This window comes from Pyrgilauda ruficollis, unplaced genomic scaffold (assembly GCF_017590135.1).
Source record: "Pyrgilauda ruficollis isolate IOZ18807 unplaced genomic scaffold, ASM1759013v1 scaffold23, whole genome shotgun sequence".
Taxonomy (NCBI): Eukaryota; Metazoa; Chordata; class Aves; order Passeriformes; family Passeridae; genus Pyrgilauda; species Pyrgilauda ruficollis.
The window spans coordinates 7926235-7946991 of record NW_024522539.1 but is presented as its reverse complement, the minus strand read 5'-3'; the positions used below and the strand labels follow the sequence as shown (position 1 = coordinate 7946991).

The 20757-nt window shown below is 39.0% G+C and overlaps 1 protein-coding gene across 1 annotated transcript; it reads right to left on the bottom strand.

The window, feature by feature from the left end:
* Nucleotides 1-1535: 1535 nt before the first annotated feature.
* On the bottom strand, nt 1536-6211 carry CFAP161 (cilia and flagella associated protein 161). The gene is made up of 7 exons (XM_041469288.1): nt 6149-6211; nt 5558-5647; nt 5136-5389; nt 4414-4498; nt 3393-3551; nt 2658-2731; nt 1536-1713 (listed from the first exon to the last, which is right to left on the bottom strand). Exons 1-7 carry the CDS (start codon nt 6209-6211, stop codon nt 1536-1538), a joined length of 903 nt encoding a protein of 300 aa, XP_041325222.1.
* Nucleotides 6212-20757: the final 14546 nt, after the last annotated feature.

Here is a 20757-nt window from a genome sequence, read left to right as displayed (position 1 = left end):
AAGCTGTCCTCTGCAGCACAGTCCCTCAAAGCAAACCTGCATGTCACAGCAGCATGATCTGCCTGCTGCTCTGAGATCCTGTATGCCAAATGCCAGCTAGCTGAGGCTGCAGTCTGCTGACTTAATTTATATTGAATAAAGGTAAAGGTTTGCCAGCTTTGCCTGTGGGCTTCAAACAGATTATTTGGGAATACAGTTTAAAGATATGTTTGGACCAATCCATTATTTTGTGAAAGTTTACTGGGTTTGTTTTGGAAAATTTAGACTGTTTTAACTGACCTTTATAATCACTGAATATCTTTGGAATCTTTTATGAATAGAGATTGGTGTAGTATTTTACTTAGGTTGTCACTTTGTGCAGAAAGAGCCTGCTCTTGTGGTACAGTAGGAGATGAAATAAATATATATTTAACTAAATAGATAACATGGAATGCCATACAGTAGAAGATCTCTGTGATGCTTTTTCAGCTTCTATATAAAGACAGGTAAATCTATGCAGTAATGACCTCTGTTTTCCTGGTATTTGCATTTTACACTTGGTTGATTTTGGTTTTAAGAAAATGTGAGCTTCAGCTGAAATTTCTACCCTCAAAGGCCTTTTTTTTTTTTTTTTTTTCTTTTTTTTTTTTTGCATGGATACTCTGTTGCCTAATTAGGTAGGAACGTAGACTACAATTTTTTTCTTACTGGATAAACTTACAGCATATCATATTTGTTTTCTGCTTTGGCATTTACTATCATGAAACTTGTGGGTGCCTAATTTTCTTTGATGATTTTACCTTACTCTCAAACTTTCTAGAAATTACTATGTATTGAAAAATGCTGTGGGTGAGAGGTAAATGGAACATGGTGATGCATGGAAAAGACTGTTCTAAGTCTCTAGTCTGTATCACTGTGCTCAAGTTCTTGATTACTTGATATTAAAGTGTTTAGAATACATGGAAAAACATAAAAAAAACCTCAATTTATATCCATGAATTAGAAGATAAACTCAAGATAAAAAAAGTCTCACTTGTAATTTAATAATTGGCAACATTGTGCTAGATGTAGGGTGGAACAAACTCAACAACCAGCTTTCTGTCAGATGAACTTTAAATGTCAAAGCATCCCATGATAACTTTGCGTGTGTTTGGTTTTCAGTGTTTTGGAAACTGTCCACTCACCCTTTTAAAAATTGTGACACTGGTTTGGCTTTGAAAGAATTGTTTAAATATACTCTGAGAGCCAGTAATTTTATGAAAATCTATTAGGTTTCCTGGGTTCTGACAACTTTTGTCATCAGTGAATGTGAAAATGGGAAAATGAGCCTCTCCTGATTTAGAATTTTTTATGTGTTGTTCATCAAATTTTAAGAGTTTTTTGCCCATTATAACCTTGATGAGTTAATGAGATTATGCAATATTATTAATAGCAGACTTTAATTTCCATTTTTAAAATAAAAATCTCTAAAACTAAAATACAAACAGAAAGAAACAATAAGCAGTCTCATCAACCTCTCCTGGCTGTGGTCTTGGGCTTTTATGTCCTCTGTCTTTTCATGAAACTAATTTATTCTCATACCCTTCTGGGAGAGCTTTGGGTCTTTCAGGCATTGTACCATCTTCAGGACCAGGATTTCCTGTAATTATCTCCCAGTAATTCTTATCTTCTTCAACTTTGTGGGAGTCCAGATAATTGTGACAAATGACTTCAAATTCTCTTCCAAAACAAGACCTGCAAAGTCAAAAGAGATGGGATAGGCAGGGAGAATTAACATATACACAAATTCAGCAAATCTTCATTACTTGTGAATTGTTTGAGATTTTCTCCTTTTTCTCTTGGTATACTCAGAAATATCACCATGCACTTTCAAATACCAGACCCTTACAAGAAACACAACAGCCCACTTTGTTTCCTATGAATAATTTAGGAATTTGAAATCCAAAATAAATGCCACCTTTCTGGCCTCAGAGCTAAAAGGAGCCACAGCAGAATAAGGCCCTAATACACCAACTCGATTTGTAAAAGCTGGTTAGGCCTTCATCCTTACCTCTCTCTGACTGAGGAAGATTCTGGCTACTTAATAACTTCTTCAACCTCAAACCTTCTGACCTTTCATCCTCAAACCCCTTGCACAAATCCTCAGTCAGGTCTTGCTAAGGAGTTAATGGGAAACATTGGTGCACTCCTAGCAGTGCTTAATCAATATTAATTTAATGCATTTATATTAACTGAATTGAGAAATTAACTTTGTTTTGTTGAGACATTAATTCAGACAGACATAAGCATTTAGAAATTTAAGCACTATGGTTTCATTTAGTTCTCTTGTTCCTTACACTTCTTAGTATATTCTTTTTTCCCTTCAAAAGTAACCCAAACAACTGACATCGCTCAAGATTTTCATAGAGAACCACCAAGAAACTAGGGAACACTAAAAGCATGATATGATAATGAAAAATGAAAACAAAATCCAAACAACTAAGACTGATCCAACTGTCTGCAGCAACACAGCAGCACACATTACAGACAAGAAGTAACACGAGGGAAAGGAGAATGGCACTTTCCATTATTTTCCATTTCCTCAGTGTGTTCTTAAAGCACCTGTCTTGCTCCTCACAGTAATTCCTGCTGTTGGCCCATCACTGTGCACTCCCCTGCCAGTTGTAAGTTACTCTTACCACACACAGAAGGTCCTTGGAACAGCTAAGTTGCGATTGGTGTAGCAATGAGTAATAATAATTTTAGTTTCTGCCTGGAAAAAAAAGAGCAAGGGAAGACACTTGACAAACATTTTTAAACCAATACTGTGAATAAAGACTGTCTTTAACAATTAGTTAATTTTGGCTGTGTTTATTAGTGAGCTTATTCATGTAAATGAGTCTTAGTTCAAGGCTGTGAAGGAACAATTGTATTTGTGGTACTCTGTTGTACACCAGCACTTCAGGAAGCCTAGCAGTTATCTGGTACAGGAAAATACTGTATTTACAAAAGGTTAAAAACATCTGGAAAATCATCCACTTATTCAGATGCCTTGAGAATTTTATTAGAGACTTAATGTATAGGACCTGTTAGTTAATCACATCTCCAAATATTGGAAATGGAATTTACTGTCTCAAAAGGCCTTAAAAACAGGTAAGTAATGCACCCTCACAACATTATAATGTCAAGCTTTGAAAATTTCTGATGAGAAAACCTGAACAAGTCAACCTCAAAATGAATAGTAGAAACAAATATTTTTATTAGAAGATTCCTAATTAAAGAGATTGTTCCTTCCCTCTTACCCTTCCTAAAAGTAGAGGTCAGAACTGGCATAAGGGAAATATGTGAATGAAATCGACATGACATTTTTTTCTCAGTAGTCCACCTGTTTCAATTAAATTTTCATAACATTTCCTACAGTTTTAATTTCTTACAGGAACTGGAAATCCTTCATGTTCAAGACGCAGTTGTGGATCCAAGGACTTTGCTTGCCAGAAGGTCAAATAGGAAAGCTCAGCTGTCAGAAATACTTTCTGAAGGCGAGATTTTTTAGCAAAATCTCTAAATGTTTTGTGGTCACTTGCCAGATAAAACTGTAAATAAAAATATATATTAGGGATAGTATTAATGTAAAAGAAACAAGATATGTAATTTTGAAACATATTCTTGAACAAAAGAACTTTTCTCTTGGCTCCTGACAGATCAGTCTTCCTAGCTAAAACTAAGCAGGCAAAACCCATAGGACAGATTCTATACTGTTGATAAACTCATAAAGTAGTTATTCTATGTGCAGATTTGTGAATATAAATTTAAAATTGAATTTACATTCCAAATATTTTTATCTCACCAAAGTGATTGTTGAGAAGGAAAACATTTTCAAAGTTGTGGTGATTTATTTTGAGTGCATACACATGTGTAATGCCTTATTTGCTTTTAATTTGCAGTGGGAAAGAATGTAACTATTTAATAGAAGTCTGCTTCCTCCAAATGATAGAATAGTGCATCACTTTATATTCCTACTATAGATTATCTTCATAAGAAAGGAAATCTTCTCATTTTGGAGTTTCACAGAATATTCTGAGTTGGAAGGAACCCACGAGGATCATTAACTCCAATACCTAAGTGAGTTGTTCAAAGTAAAAAACCCTAAAATCTCCTTGAAGAATTCTTTCATGATTCACAATTTAATTGTGATTTCTTTTTTCTTTCCTTTTCAGATTCCCTTTATTCAGTCATTCTGGCTAACAGCCCCCTTGGCCTGCACACCTGACCTCAGGCAAGTAGCATAAACTTTCTAATTAGGTATTACTTATCTTGATCTATGCATGACTCTGAGCCTGTTCTGTAAAACTAAGACATTGCACCAAGGTACAGCCTTGTATATCTATTCTTAGAGAGGGATTCAGTGCACATTATCAGTATATGCCACTGCCATGTGTAACTTTGTTGCCTTACCAGTTTGTCAGAAACCCCTCCTTTTGTCCCAAGAAGAAAGTTTTGCCCGTATCGAAGTGGTTCACCCACTGCACTTCCATCAACACTGTAAAAATTGTAAAAAGGGAAAAAGGAACATTCAAATATCAGTTTTACTATTGTTTAGGGGTTTTGTCTGTTTTGGTCTACAGTTAGATGTTGCTTTGTGGCAATATTTTTTATTGTTTACCTTTTGAAATAGGTAAAATATCTTAACCTAAGGCTGAGCCTTTGACTACAGAGCAGGACCCTGTTCTTCTGTTTCTTCTCCAACAAACAGCAGCAATTAAATATATATTTGAGAGAGAGAATATGCTGGGTTTTTTAGAACAGAACCATGTCCACTTCAAGGAAAGCAAAAGCACTGACACATATTTCTGCTTACAGGAGAGTGAATATTAATACTAGTGATATTTGGACATGTTTTGTCTGCAACTGGACTAAAAACAGCTGCAGAATTTACCAAATGATGCAGTGAACTTGATTCTGTCTTCACACCTAAGCTGATTTAGAGGTCCTTGGAATTAATCAGAGTAATATGCAGCATAGAATCCAGCTTAATGCATGACTGAAGACTCTTTCTTAACTAAATTAAATTTACTCATATTCCTTTGTATATTAGCACACTTTGTTGCATATTTCTCAAAACAAGATACCTAAAGCTAAAATAATAACTGAAAACAACTCAGAATAAAGTAGCAGACCTTACAATACAGAAAGCATTTCGACCTATGGGGTCCACCCTCTTGACTGCACTAAGTCCACGTGAGATCTGCAGGGGCTCATCTGAGTACAGGGACACTTCTTCCATGTCAACAGCCAGAGTGACATCACCACGCATTTCGGGGTCCCTCTCCTCCGAGGTCCCTCCCAGATCCGAGGATTTGCAGTCTGGGTTCATAAGCAACACGGTGTCTCCAAAGTGAACAAATCCATCAGAAGATACCGACAGCTCTACCTAAATTAGAATTTACACGGTGCTTTACAGAATTGTCTGAACCTAACATCAGAAGTATTTTAGTATATAATTTCCGTAGCAAATTCTTAGTGCAGGCAGAGCAATAATAAGAGTTATGCCACTCTGTGGGGTCATGGGGAGGTGGACACAACCCTCTTTAAAAATTACCTTCTTGAAAATACTCTCTTGAAGTCTGGCTAATCTCTGTACTAAAAGTTGTCCTTTCTCTCTCTTACGGATAAAATCCCTCAGGAGGTCCTGTTGGCAAAGGACAGAGGAGCAGATACGTTATCCAGCACCCACAGTCTCGGGTTTAAAGTGGATTTAGAGAGCGGGGAGGCAGCCCGGAGCGGGGGGAGCGGCGGTGCCCGGGGACGGCGGTACCCGGGATGGCAGTGCCCGGGATGGCAGTGCCCGGGATGGCGGTACCCGGGATGGCAGTGCCCGGGATGGCAGTGCCCGGGATGGCGGTACCCGGGATGGCAGTGCCCGGGATGGCAGTGCCCGGGATGGCGGTGCCCGGGATGGCGGTACCCGGGATGGCAGTGCCCGGGATGGCGGTACCCGGGATGGCAGTGCCCGGGATGGCGGTACCCGGGATGGCAGTGCCCGGGATGGCAGTGCCCGGGATGGCAGTGCCCGGGATGGCAGTGCCCGGGATGGCAGTGCCCGGGATGGCAGTGCCCGGGATGGCAGTGCCCGGGATGGCGGTACCCGGGATGGCAGTGCCCGGGATGGCGGTACCCGGGATGGCGGTACCTGCTGCGCGATCTCGTCCTCCAGCCAGTTCCCGATGCGGACCCCGAGGCGGTAGGAAGCCATGGCCGGGCCGGGCCGCGTCCCCCGTCGCCATAGCGACCGCGCCGCGCCACGATTGGTCAGCCAAGGCGGAGAGGACGGGGCGATGATTGGCCAGTCCGAGGAGAACGGGGCGGGGCCAGGGGTGGGGCCTGAGCGGCGCTGAGGGCGGAGCGGGGCCGTGAGGGGGTGTGGGGTCACGGAGGGTTTCACCGGACAAAAGAGCGTTTAGAGAGGGCAAATCGTCCCGTCCCGCTGTAAATCCAACACTGCCAGCACACACATCCAACACACTCGCGTGTGTGCCCCAAGTGCACACGTCTTTTAAGTGCCCCCGGGCGTGGTGACTCCAGCGCTGCCCTGGCAGCTTGTTGCGGTGCTCGCCAGTCCTGTCGGTGGAGCAGCTCCCGGTGGGAAGTTCACCGGAGCAGCCTGAGGCTGTTCGCTCTTGTTCTAGCGCTTACCGTGTCGGTCTGTCCTCCAGAGCAGCCAGAATAGCTCAGACCGGTGCCTCCTCGGGCACTTGCCTTTACACTCCGTATAAGACAAAGAGGTGCGCCAGTATAACACAGCAAATCAGCTCATGTTATCACTGCCCTGCTGGTGAATGCTGTCAATTATAGAACAGTTTGGGCTGAAAGGGACCCTTAAAGTCATCTCGTTTCAGCCGTGCCCTGCCGTGGGCAGGGACACCTTCACCTTGCTCCAAGCCCCATCCGACCTGGCACTGAGCATTCCTGGGGATGGGGCAGCCACAACCTCTCTGGGCAACCTGTGCCGGTGTTTTACCGCCCTCGTTGTGAAAAACTTCCTCGTGTTTAGAGGGAGTGAATGTGTCAGGTGAATGTTTTGATTGTAAATGTTTTGCTTTGTTATTATCTTGGTTTGAAATCTACGTGGCAAGTTAAGCTAAGTGACTGTGCCCTGTGTTTATTTTCCAGGTAGGCTAAGCCAGTGATCTTCAGAGAAGGTGTAGATCCTTGCACAACACATTTAATCCCTTTACCACTGTTATGGTTTTCTTGCAAGCTTGCTGTTGTAAGGTTTCAATGCAGGACAACTTGCAAAGATTAAAAGACAATTGGTTTTTTGCGTGGACAGCTGGGCTACATTTCATTATCAGGCAGTTTTGACAGTAATTCACATGAAACTTGGCTCTTTCCTGTTTGTTTTTTAACCCAAAAAGTCATTACTCAAAAAGTTATTTAGCACATCCCAAACTTTTAAGGACCAAATTCTATCCATTTTTGTTCAAATAGCACCACTCAGTGTTCAGTTCTGGTAAGTGACACTTCCCTACACCTAGCTCTGTTGTCAGCAATGCTGAACATGTGTAATTAAAATAAGGAAGAAACTTTGTTGATCTTAGCTAAATGTTAAAAGCCAAACACCTTTTTCTTGTTTCAGAATTAGACCACTTAAATCAATATTCATTAATAAATCATTGTTATAAAATCATCTATTATGCTTAGCTGTGTTATTAAGAGCAGGTGCACTGTCTTGTTGCAGCATGTAGCTCATATACAGAATTCCCAGCAAGCTTCCATAGTTTTGTAGCCTTATGCACTGTCTGTACTTATTTACTTACACACTCTGATGCATAGAGAAGTATCTGTGCTAAAATATAACTGTGTACAGAAATATCTCCAAGCTTCTCTTAGCAGGATTATGGTGAGTATCCTTGTTACTTGGAAGGATTCAATTTCTGATTACATAGTATTTCCTGTAAACAAACAAAAAGAGCTCCCTATAAAGATGTTTGAAAATTGAACATCTGCCCTGCAGGAAAGGTTACAGGCCTATTCAACTCAGTTTCCTTATGAGATAAAATCTGTGTTTACTCCTAACAGTTGTTTGCTTTATTAAATGGTGTGAAGAAAAGCTGTGCTTGTGAAAGAATTTATCTATGTTTTGTGTGTCAAGTTATGCCAGAATACAAATTGACCAGAATTAAAGGTCTATGTGATTTACTGAATACAATAATATTGAATGTTTTTTGTTTGTTTGTTTTTTAAAGTCATTGCCAAGTAAAATTTTAGCCAGCTACTTTCAGAGACTGTTCTACTGTCTGGAGTTGCAGATCTTTTATCCTTTCTATCTTCTCTTTTTGTTTTTTTTAGTGAAAGATAACTAGATGGTTGAGAAGACCCCAAATAGCACACAGAGCTAAGCCATTAGTTTACATAAAAGGCTGGGTTGGTTAGACTTTTAATTGCCTTGAGCTTGTCAGAAATGTTTTCAATACTTGAAATTATAAATGCATTGGTAATATCAGTAGCACAAATTATCATGTGTGGTCCAATATGACTAAAAGGAGAGGGTCTGAATGGGTGTGAATGTATATTAAGTTCATGAAAGATGAATGTGATCTTACTTAGAGAAGAGCAAAAAATACTAAAACTAAGTCATCAAATCACACACATGTTGGCTGGGAATGTTTTTAATACCTGCCTTTTCTGCCTTGGGAGTGTGTCTATGGGGGTTTTTTCCTGTTTCCTTTTTTCTTTTGAAAATTGTGAGTATGCCAAATTTGATTAAGAATACAGACTAAATAATACTGCACAAGAGTAAAATGTTCCCTGGGACAATTTGTCTCCTTTCATGTTATTATTTTACACTAGCATTATTCTGACACATGCTATGAATCAGTTTTCTTTGCTGTAATTAGGTTTCTGGCTATTAAAGTGATTAATCTATTTGTTAATGATATAACTACATTTCTTATTCTAACCTGTGCCTCAAACACTCCTCTGTTCACAGAACAAAAGGAATGAAGTAGTTCGTGTGATATGATTTAAGAATTGTTGTTTTGCCACTTGTGGGGATGCCTCCCATTTTGGCTGTGAATTCAGTGTGGAGTTTTCCTGTAATGATTTTTGCTGGGAAGTGGTGAACCTGTTCACGGTACATTATTTTCTGAAATGTAGCAATCCATTAAACTGACCTTTCAAAAAAAGTCCATCTTTTACAAGGAAAAGGAGCAGGATTCTTGCATGCCATATTTGCTGATACAGGCACATGAGTGGAAAGTTACCCTGTATGGTATCTGGTTAAAGACATCCAAAATCGATATTATTGTTAATTTGTGTTTTCTAACCAAAAGATTCTGCTGGAAAAGGAGGAAAGGGGAAGGGGATAATTTGTAATGTGTCTAAGTCTAATAATAACAATAATAATAATAATACTTGCCAGTTAGTTTGGATTGAGTTATCCACATCTCCATGGTGTTTTCTACTCGTTTCTAATTTAGACGTGTACAGAGCTTTCCCTTTAGAGAAATTGTATAACGAATATTTTCTCTTCAAATTGAGCTGTTCCATCATGACTGACTTCCAGGTATTTGAAGATTTTCTCCTCTGCCTGGCTGAATTCTGTTCAGCAGGTGGACTTGAAAAACCACTAGAGTTCTGTATCTCTCAGAAAAATATTGTCATTCCAGAAACAGTAATTTATGAAAAGAATCTAGAAATTTTAAAGTATGTCTCCAAGAAATAACACTTTATTTTTCAGAGATCTGTATTAATTCTGAATAAGTTAAAATACTTTCATCAGAAATAGTTTAATGTGAGCAGAAACACCATTAATAAAGCTCCATTGCTTCTTACATTTGTCTCTTCACAGGACTGTGCATTATGTATGTCTACCCTTAAGCAATTTAAAAATGCTTATTTTCCAAGCTGTGGAGTATTTCTCCAAGGTGTCTGACCAGAACAATGAGACTGGCCATGTCATTGGCTGAGAAAAAGTCTCAGCTGACTTCTTTTAAGAACTGCTTGCTGGGGACCTACTTGAAGAGACTTGTGGTGTTCACCCAGTTCCAAGGTATGGAGTGCATTGCATGTGCTGAACTGCAGAGTTCTGTCCTCAGAACAGACACTGACACAAAATCACTGTGGCTGAGGTGTGGTCCTATTATAATGGGTGGAAATCAGGTCTCTTGTAGTTACTGATCTGTTAAACTTTAGTTTCCATAAATACTCATTTTTGAGATTTTGAAATTTGCTTTCTGTTAGCAATTTTTACATGTAAAAAGCAATAGCATGATTATCTGTAGAGAAAAAAAAAATAGCGCTAAGCTCCATGACTTAAGCTGACTTTGACTGTGTGGGTTTTTCAGGCATAAAGTCCTGCCAATGTGGACATACTGCTTCTGAAAATGGAAGGCAGCATTTCTGCATGACCTCTCGTGACCCAGATCATTCTGTTAGTTCCCACTTTATGGCTATCTATAGATAGTGCTCGGGATTGTCTTTGCTTCCCTTTTTAGCCTTGCCTGCAGCATGATTCCTCTCCTTTATTGTGAATTGCCTATTGGATCAATCCTTGCCCTGTGATGTCACTTCACACAAGTGATGTCACTTTCCTCCTTTTGGATTTTCCTTCCCTGTGAGGGTAGTGTTACAAAAGAGACCAGTCTGTTCCCTTCATTTTCCATGGTGCAAATATATGCTCCAGTCCTGAAGCAAAGTAATGATGTACACAAATAGCACTGGAGATATGGGTCAGTCTATCTTCCAACCTTTCCTAAATTTGTTTGCTAGAAACTGTATCCCACTGGCCCCCATTAAAAACTTATTTGTGGTAGTTAAGGTTTAGAGATAAGGAAATTAAAGAGATCAGGATACCTTGGTTCACATGAATCTGTGTTACATAAAATGAGCTGTCTAGAAACAGGAACAGAAACTGATTTATGTATTTATACCACAAAGCATGAATCAGTTAAATATTTCTGGCAGAGCAAAAAGGAACGTGATGAGACTCTTTTGTCCTGAGGGGGAAAGAACATGTGTATTGTAATTGTTTTTAACATTTTCTGCCACCATTCTGCTATTTATGGTTTTGAATTGGCTGACCCTACTCTGGCAGTGTATTTATGTCAGACATCACGGCCTGCAGAAAATATTTTATATGTCTGAAGACCCTGGCAACTGTTCTAAATTGAGACTCAGAAGATTTTGGCATTTCTATGTAACAATGGGCTTGTAAATTAGTGCTGCTTAGCTGGTGGCTTTTATTTGAGCTGTGGGAGAGAAACTGTGTTGCAATGTAATGCTGAGGATGCAACAAATGGATGGAGCACAAATAATGGAATAAATAAGAAAATTGCTAAAATGGTCATTGTAATGTACAATATACAAAGTTTATTTGCTAGTCCAAACTGAAAGGCTAGACCACTCGTTCCATGAACACCTGTTCTGCAGAGAAATAACTTTCTTGCTGAAATAACTTTTAATTATTAGAAAGAGTCCTCCTATATGTACTTTTCAGTGGACTGGAATGATACAAAATAGGCCATTTTTAATCTGAGTTTTAACTGAAGCCTCCTAAAAACAAACAAGTAAAATGGATTAGTGTAAAAGCAAAGACTGAGCTCTTTATAAAGGAGGCAGAGTGTCTGGTCTGTGTGCAGGAATAGCATTTTTGTGCTGCTCCCCTGGGGTCTCTATGACACAGGGCACTGGGGGGATCTGTGCTCGCCTCTTAGTCAGGGGAGATCCTGGAAGCAGCTCGGAATTGCACTGGCATCTCATAGGTGTAGGAAATTCTCGGATAAAGTTCAGAATAAATTGTGTTTAAATTGTATTATTTATGTTCATTAAGGTAACCAAAGAGCAGCTTTCCCTTCTCCCTGCTTCTGTCAGCCGAAAGTATTTTCAACAATATATCAGAACTAATTATGAAGATCACCAGACCATAAGCATTGCTATTATTTAAACTTTTGAGAATCCATCTTGGAGGGAGGAAGCAGACACACAAAAGAATGCATAGAGTCATCATAATCCATACAATTTTTTCCTATCTTACTCCCTAAGAAAGTTTATGATACTCCCTATCATCTTGATAGGAGTTACTGAGGAGCAAGCAATATCAAATCAATGTCAAGGTTATTTAGCTTTTTAACTAGGGCTTTCACATGGAAAGAGAAATACAACATTTGAGCAATCTTAAGCAGTAGTAGCTATGGCAAACAAGAAATTAAAGAAGAAATTAGTGATATAAAAGCTAATGAATTATATTCAATAAAAGCTTAGATTTTCTTCTTGTAGGGTCTCATGAAAGTGGACTGATATTTGCATAAGATGATTATCAAAGAGGAAATGCATTTGCATTTATATCTCCATTTTGTGTAGTCTTTTGGCATCAAAAACTGTTCTCTCTCTTAAAAAATTCATGTGGTGATAGAGTTCTCTGTGGAGAACAATCACTAAATCCACAAAGAACTTTTTAATCTCTGTTGATCTTGGCAGCAGTCTTTGGCAAAACTTAAAGCAGCAATGGTGTCTTCCAGAGGACTTGCTTGATTTCCCATGATGTAACAGGGTATGTAAGTGATTCAGTAGAGTCAACTTTGAGATAAAAAAATTCTGAATGGAGATGGTCATGCAGGGGCTCAAGTTCCAAGGATTAAGAGTACAAATATGCAATTAGTGCAACAATGCAGGATTTTATGTCAAAATATTAGTGAAAATGTAAAATGAGAAACATCAGGAAACTGGTTACATTAGCAAAGACATTTCATGTGGAAATTTGGGGCACTTGTATATCATATGAATAAATTCAGAAAGGAGAAAGGTGAATTAACCCTGGGAGACCAGCTAGATCTGAAGACTAGCTGTAAGGAGAGAGAAAAGTTTGCCTCTTAGTGGTTGGATGGAGGAATAAGTGGCATTCTCCTGATTCTTTCAGACCTGGAGCATGAAGAAAGAGTCAAAGCTGACCATGGGGTTCTGGTTGATAAGGAATGCAATGGTGACATTACAGCAGAGAAGGAATCAAAATCAGAATACCCTGAGTTGGAAGAGTTCCACTGGGATCATTGAGTCCAGCTCCTGGCCCTGCACTCCAGAATCACACCATGTGCCCAAGGGTGTTGTCCAAGTTCTTCTTGAGCTCTGTCAGGCTTGGTGCTGTGACCAGTTCCCTGGGTAGGCTGTTCCTGTGCCCAGCCACCCTCTGCTGGGCTGCCCAACCACCTTTTCCCTCATATTCAACCTGAGCCTCCCCTGACTCAGCCTCATGCTGCTCCCTCAGGTCCTGTCACTGTCACCAGAGAAAAGAGAACAGTGCCAGCCCCTCCTCTGCCCCTTGTGAGGAAGCTGTAGACAGCTGCATTCTAAAAGAAGCTTTAGAATGAACATAATTTTTTCCTTCTGCTCTCTTATCCAGGATGGTCCTGCACCTCTCAAGTTCTGTTCACTTTTGCTGCCTCTCAAGTTGTTTTCTTCATTCATTTTGGGGTTTTCTTTTCCTGATCCTCTAGTTCATAGAATCAGGGCTGTTTGGTCCTTTGGGAATTCATAGGCACTTCTGATGAGACTCTACTGTTGTAGGTATTTTTGCCAATATTAATTCCTGTAGGTACTTTCTGAGTATCATAGATATTGTGTGTTAATTATCCATTATTTTTTTGTAACCACTTGTCTCTTTTCTTCTCTTGTGTTTGTTTGTTAAATCCTGAGTAAAATGCACACCGCAACATAATTGAAGGGCAGCACCTTGATCTATTCTGAAAGTTACATTGAAAGTCCTATGGCTTCTTACATATTTATTATAACTGTATCTTATTTGGGAGTGTTTTTATAACACTATTTCTGTAGCAAGCATCTTCGGTTGTTTCCATCTTCCATATTATGGAGTATGAAAGAGACTAAAAGCAACAATGATTTGTGGAAATTAGACATGGTCTTTCCAAGCTGCAGGTACCTGGCATGGTTGTGTGAAGTTTGGCTAGTTTTATTCATAACAAGATTATATGCTTTCCTACTTTTGGTAAAAGTCTTTCTTTTATACAGTCTGCATTGACTTATAGTAATGATTTTTAAATATGTTTTTCCTCCTCAGAAATGTGTGTGAAGTCTTGCCAAGGGATTAAAAAGAAAAATAGGAGAAAGCAAACAAATGGAATAAATATGTATCTGACAGAAGAAATGGTTGCAGCTGAGAATGGCTGATTCTTCTCTCTGTGAAATGTCACCAAATTGTTAGAAATGCAAAACAAATTGTTAGAAATAGCCCTGGCTATTGCAAACTCATAGTCTAAGCTGATAAAAGTATTGAGCTTCAGTCTGTAAAATCATGAGGGATGATTCTGTTCCCTACAGCAGGAAAATATGCTGAAAGCCTGGCAATATCTGGTGCTTCTTAATTTTTATTGTATGGCATCTTTTGTGCTGTTATGAATCCTGCACGATCCTAGTTAAATTTGGAAAGCTGGAGGACAGCTTTGCTGCTTTAATAACTTCTGCTGCTCCTGTAAGAGGTTTGTATTTGCATGCTAATTTAGCATGCTTAATTTTCTGCTAAGGTTCACTGTTCTCATTGTTTCACATATCCTGGCATGAACTCATTTAATTTATTCCTTTGTTAGCCTGTGTCCAGCTGATGAACTGCTAATTCCAGCAAAGGTTATCAAATGTAACAAAAATTGAACTAGATTTTTTTTCAGGCAGTACTAAAGGAGATATTTGACTATGATATCCTTCTCACTATAATGGCAGATAAATGCAACCATAATCTGCTTATAGTGCATAGCTGTGTTTACTTCAAAGAACTGAAATTGGAAAATATCATCCTTATAGCTGTTTCTGTGGTCCAGAATGCATCTCTACCAAACTCCAATGAATGTTCTCTCAGCTTTCATCCAGGAGAGGACGAAAGCTAAGAGACCTGTCCTATGAGGAAAGCCTGAGAGAACTGGGATTGTTCAGCCTGGAAAACAGAAGCCTTTCAGGATCCCCTTCCAACCCAAACCATTCTATGATTCTGTGATTTTGATGTTTTTAAACTGAGGTTGGGCAGCATAGAGGACCAATTCTGGATTGTCATCTGTACATTATAATGTCAGCTCTTAGAGCTGTAAAAACTTCCAGCTCATGCTTCAGAGTTCCTCACATCTTGGAGAAAACCAGGGTGATGGGTACACTGGATAGCACATGATATCCCAGGGAGACATTTTCTGTTTAATTGGAGTAAGCTTGCTTATCTGCTTATGACCAGTCAGTAGAGCAAAAAGGGAAAAAGGCAATTCAAAGCACTGAAATTAAAAACATCCTTATGGTAGTACTTATTGTCCAGACTCTTATCTGTAGTGTTTTCATGCTTGTCACTAGAAGCAGCTTGTCGGTAGCAGATGGAGTTTTTTGGTGGCCTTACCATTCTTTTCAGCAGCAAGTTATTCTCATGTATTTCTGTGTTGTCCGAATCCTCAGGCTTTGCCACAGTGGTATGCTGAATAATGTATTTGTATATATATTTTTTAAAGTACTGAGGTGCAGTTTTTACCTCAGCTCTCTGGGCAGCACAAGGATCCAGAGTCAGAGCAGGCACTGGAGGTTGATGCTGTTTAGACATGAAGGGTAAAGACAGGAAGTTTGGAGGGGGGAGTTGAAACCTGTAAATGAGATTCAAGGAGGGAATGAAACATGATCAGTGTCAGGCAAAGCAAATGATAATTCCAGCAACCTTGTGGATACAATGGAGAACAAGGCTGGAGCTTCAGGAAGGAAGAGGAGGCAGTGAGACAGAATGATTTTTCTCAATGTGGTCAAGAGCAAATAGTACCTCAGTGCTTTTTTGGTTTTAGCAGTAGATATGCCAAAGTACTTTGACCCTTGGAAATTGATTTGTTCTGCTTGTTACACTGATTATTTCTAGAAATTTGCTGAAGATAGGAACAGGAAAATGTTTTTGCAGTGGCAGTCAGTCCTGCAAATAAGTGTTATGGCACCACAATATAATTCATGCCAAATGTGTCATCATGCCTTTGTCTGAAAGGAATTTAGGATGCATGCCTGTTTTCTTAGTGGATAAAATACCACTTCACCCTAATTAGACTAATTTTTTACTGAGGACAGTGTTTAAATTGTATTAGCTATACCTCTCTCTTCAATATTACTGCAGTCTGTACCAGTGACTGATCCTTTGGCTGCTGTAAAACTGTGCATGTGGGAGACATTTAATCTGGGGGCAAGATTAAATCTAGTCCAAGAGACAACCTAGAAAAGTACACTGTGTAAGCATAAAGGCTTGAGAATAAATTGTTTTGATGTATTGATACATTCCTGTTGTGCCCAAATTACTAATGCAGACCTAACATATGTTGACAAACTAACAATCATTCAAATCTGTTTTTATCTTTTCTTCTAAAAATTACTCCAAAACTGTGCTTTAGTACTTTCTAGTAGAAAAGAAACAGCTACTTTTGGTTTTACAAACTGGATTTATTCTTTAGCAGAAAGTCTCCAGTGGAAAGATTTCTGAATCCTCACCCAACCATAGATTTAGGGAAGGACATAGCAAATCTGCCCTAAAATCCTGAACTGAACTGTTTTGTAACCTTACAGATGGAAAGATTTACACTGCAAAGACACAATGGAAGTGTGTCATCCCTGAGATTCCCATACACATCACTCATTCCCCACTCATCATTTTCCTTCACATTTTATGCTGTGAAGGTGATTCATTTACACAGAACAAATACCACTGGGCAGAAATCAATGTCTGCACAGAAGCTATTTTTAATGCTGTTCAGGATAGCACACACATTTTCCTGAAATGTGTTCAAAGATCATAATTCATATGACAAAATTGTGTGTTTGCTCACGTAATTTCTATTGGATATTTTGGATTTCAGAGAAAACAGGAGCTGCTTGAGAGCAAAGAATTGCTGAAATGATTAACATGTTACCATTTGAACTCTTGAAAATGCCCATAAAAACTGACACATTAATTAACATTAAAAGCTCTGGTATTCAACAGGAAGCAGGACTTAAATCTGGGGAAAACAATAGGCAGTAAGAGCCTTTGTATCTGGGAAGGATTTCCTTGTTTTAAATTTTCTTGTAAACATGGCATGAATTCTGCTGAAACATGTGGGGCAGTTTTAGTGATTTACATGTCTGAGAACTTTCCCTGCTGACAAAAATAGCAGGGATTTTATTTTTAAAACTTAAATAAAATGCTACCTAATCTGATTGCAGGGGGCACAAAGCCTCTATTTCTACACACTGCATTCAGAGCTGTTAAACTGTAATATTCCCAGTCAGATGTGTAACAATGCTTCTCATTTTCAAAGCCAAATGAATCATACAGAGATGCCACACCAACCAGGTCTTATTCTTTCTTACTTCTAATGAAAGTTAATGATTCTTTTAACCCTTATTTCCAAATCTTGTGGGTGTGTAATCTGTCCTGAGCAAATTTCTGATTGTTAAATCTTAATTCCTGGTTTTCTTCTTGCCATATTTGTAAAAAGAAAATTGACCTGATGTTTTAAATTTTTCAGAATTGATGTTTTGTTAAGTGTCATAAACACTTCTAGCCTTTTAAACCTGCTTTGTCCTTCACAATTAGTTTCAAGAAAGTGACTTACTTATTAATGATTGAATACATTCAATAATGCAGGATTTCTATTAATTTTTCTAGCTTGGATCCTTCCACCTCATATAGCAAGATGTTATACAATACGCAGAAATAATGCTTTGCAACAAGTGCTTGAAGTGAATTAGTAATCTGGATTTCAAGGTCAGTGGTAGTTTTTGTGCCAAGATGGCTATTGTTGCTTGGCCCTGCTGGTCTCTGCAGGCCAGAAAGTGGCTTTAAAAAAACAGCAAGCTAAGAAACCAAAGTCTGGCTTGATGATATACACATGGTGACTGAAGACATGGTGCTACTGGGAAATTAATCAATTTCTTTAGTCCTCTCATAATTAGGTTTATAGTCTTTAGGGAAGAGCTATGGTTAGGAAGATAGAGAACAAATGTTTCAGAGGGGAGGTGGGGGGGTGAAGGGGGGGTCCAGGGAGAGGCAGCCTTGAAACTCTTTCCAAAATATGGACAAATGAAAAATAGTCATTATTATGTCAACTGAATGAATATCTAAATCTAAACGCCAATCAGGCCTCTCTCTGCAATCTAAATACTCATTTTACTGGTTTTTTTCTAGAAATAAGAGCTGGAGGCCATGGAGGCAACTTCTAGACAGGCATTTTCATGCCACTATTTCCTGGAGAGTGCTAGTTTGCCTAATAGAATCCTAAAGGTCCAAAAAAAGTCTGCTTCCATGTTGTGCTTTGACATGGGAGTTCAAAAGCCCATAAAAGAATTACATCAAATGCCAAAATTATACACCTAAAGCTGGATATAAAATTATGAGAGAAGTGGTGGATCTTTTACACAGATTCCTCTTCACACAGACCAGTTTGAAAGGATTTGTGCAAGCCAAGGAAGGACTGATTAGCTCAGGATGCAGCACAGAGCAGGGTGATTTGCCTTGTTCCAGCAGCCCAGGGTCAGCAGCCTTGCAAAGCTTGCCAGGCAGTATTTTCTTTTCCCAAATTAGAAGTTGTGTGTGCCAATAGTAGGTTTCCTGGTTCATTCTGAACTGTAAATTGAGGGAGAGCCAGGTGCCCTGGCCTCATGCAGAGTCAGGATAGAGCTAGTGAGTCCAGAGGATCTCACTGCCCTGAAGTTCAGCAGGAGCTGTGAGCCCCTGGTTGCCATACCATGGGGACTTTGGCCAGTAATCAGTGACAGTACCCTAGAAGGCAACTTCTCTCTTGCAGCATCCTGGTATAAGAAGAAAGTTATGATTTTCAAGAATCTAGCAGATTTAAATAAAATGGAAAAACAAACCATCACTATGGGGATGCACTATAATTGCACTATGTGCAATATCAAGACAGGAAAACATATGCCATAGTTAAAAGTATTTTCTCACTTTGAGACCTTATTTCAATTATGAAAAAAGCAGGAAATTGATTCTGACACTCTTCTACCATTGAATTGAAACGTCAGAAAAGTTTCTTTTTCAGTTCTTGATAGTCTTTCAGTGCTGATGTGGCAGATGTTCCTCAGCCCAATCACTGTCAAACACTCATTGGTTTTGTGTGCGCATAAAATGATGGCTGACAGCACTGGGGATATGGAGTGAGTGCTCCATGTTGCACTGGTGCAGGCTGCTGCTAATATTAGAACAGAATGAAAGCTCACTTCCTGCAGGCATCAGCAAGCTTTATTTGCAAATTTTTTTCAGTTGCATCAGACATGTGGAATAAATTATCATAAACTGCTTGTGATTAAATGTAAAGTACCGGGAGGATTTGCAATAGTTAATCCCTTTATTTCTGGAGTCTGTGAAGAGCAAATTAAGCTGAAGACTGATACATAACTGGTTTTCATTAAACTAATGCTCTTATATTATAGAATTGTTTGGTTTAATTATGGAACATAATTTTAGAAATTATAAGCTTTAGACATAAGGCAGTCAGCAATGTATACTAGTGTGTAACTGATGTTTCTGCACGAACAAGATTATACTGTGATACTTCTAAAGTGACATTAGAGGTACTAAAACTTGCTCCAACATTTCATAATAAACTAGATCTTATTTTGTACCAATATATTACAAAGGTATGGTCAAAAGCAGATTTCCCCCCTAAATTCTGCTGAAAGAAAATCTTCTATTTCCATATATTTTAATTTCAACAAAGTTTTGGGAGACAGTTTTGCTGTTCATTTAACTAAAATAGATGAGATTCTGACATCTGAAAGGATTTACCTCAGCAAATGTGACTCCACATTTAAAAAAAAAAAAAACAAAACACTTTAAACAATTAAATCAAATTTTGTTAGCATGCAAAAGGAATTAACCTCTGGTCTGGGAAAGTGTGTGAATAACAAAGAAAGCAAGCAGAGAATAGTAAATGCACTTGGTTTCTCATTCAGTTCCTTCTCTCTTTCTCCTTTTCCTTTCCTATATCTACCAACGGAGCAGTCCCCACTGATGCTTGTGATGTAAATGCAGCCGTGTCTGGAGCTCTGGACAAGAGGTGCTATGAAGAAGGAATTCTCCTCCTTCAGTGGCAGAACAGGGAGCTCTGGGTTGCTGGTGAGCTCTCTGGGTGCAGAGAGCAGCACAATCCTTTGGCTGAGCACGTACTTTGCCCAGCAAAGACGCCGGGTTAAGTGGATTATCTGCATGGCTCCAGGTGTTGAGGTAAACTCAACCTCTAAGCCTGTGGTTTCATGAGACAAGGTGAGCTGATCTAGTAGTTTACCACTGCTGAAAGGATAATCTTGTTCTTTTGCTCCCAGCTAATACACCCAGCACTTTCTGTGTGTTATCTAGCCCTTGGGAGAGTCCACTTTAACCTGTTCACCCTGCAGGAAAGGAGCAGGATTTTCTTGAGTTAATAAATGGAATTGATTAATAAAAATAGGTGATTAGTGCTGTGGTTTGGGCAAATGGGACCATAGCAAAGAAGGGAGGAATGGCATAAAAGAGAATGGAAACAAAATCTTACCCTTTTTTGGTTTTTTTTGTTTTTCTCAGCTTCTTGTGAAACTACACCATGACATACAGCCCTGATTTATCTCAGAAGGTAAATAGAAGCGTTTATTTAGGTAACTGGAAAATATTTCATTGTTAAAGGCAAAGCAGTAGGTAGTGGAAGAGCATGGAGAGGTGTTTGTGTTGGTATGTGTGCTTCTTGTTTGCCCTATTTATAGCAAATATTCTTTTTAAATACTTGCCAAGTTAATTAGGTAAGGGCTTTTCTTCAACTAAATGGC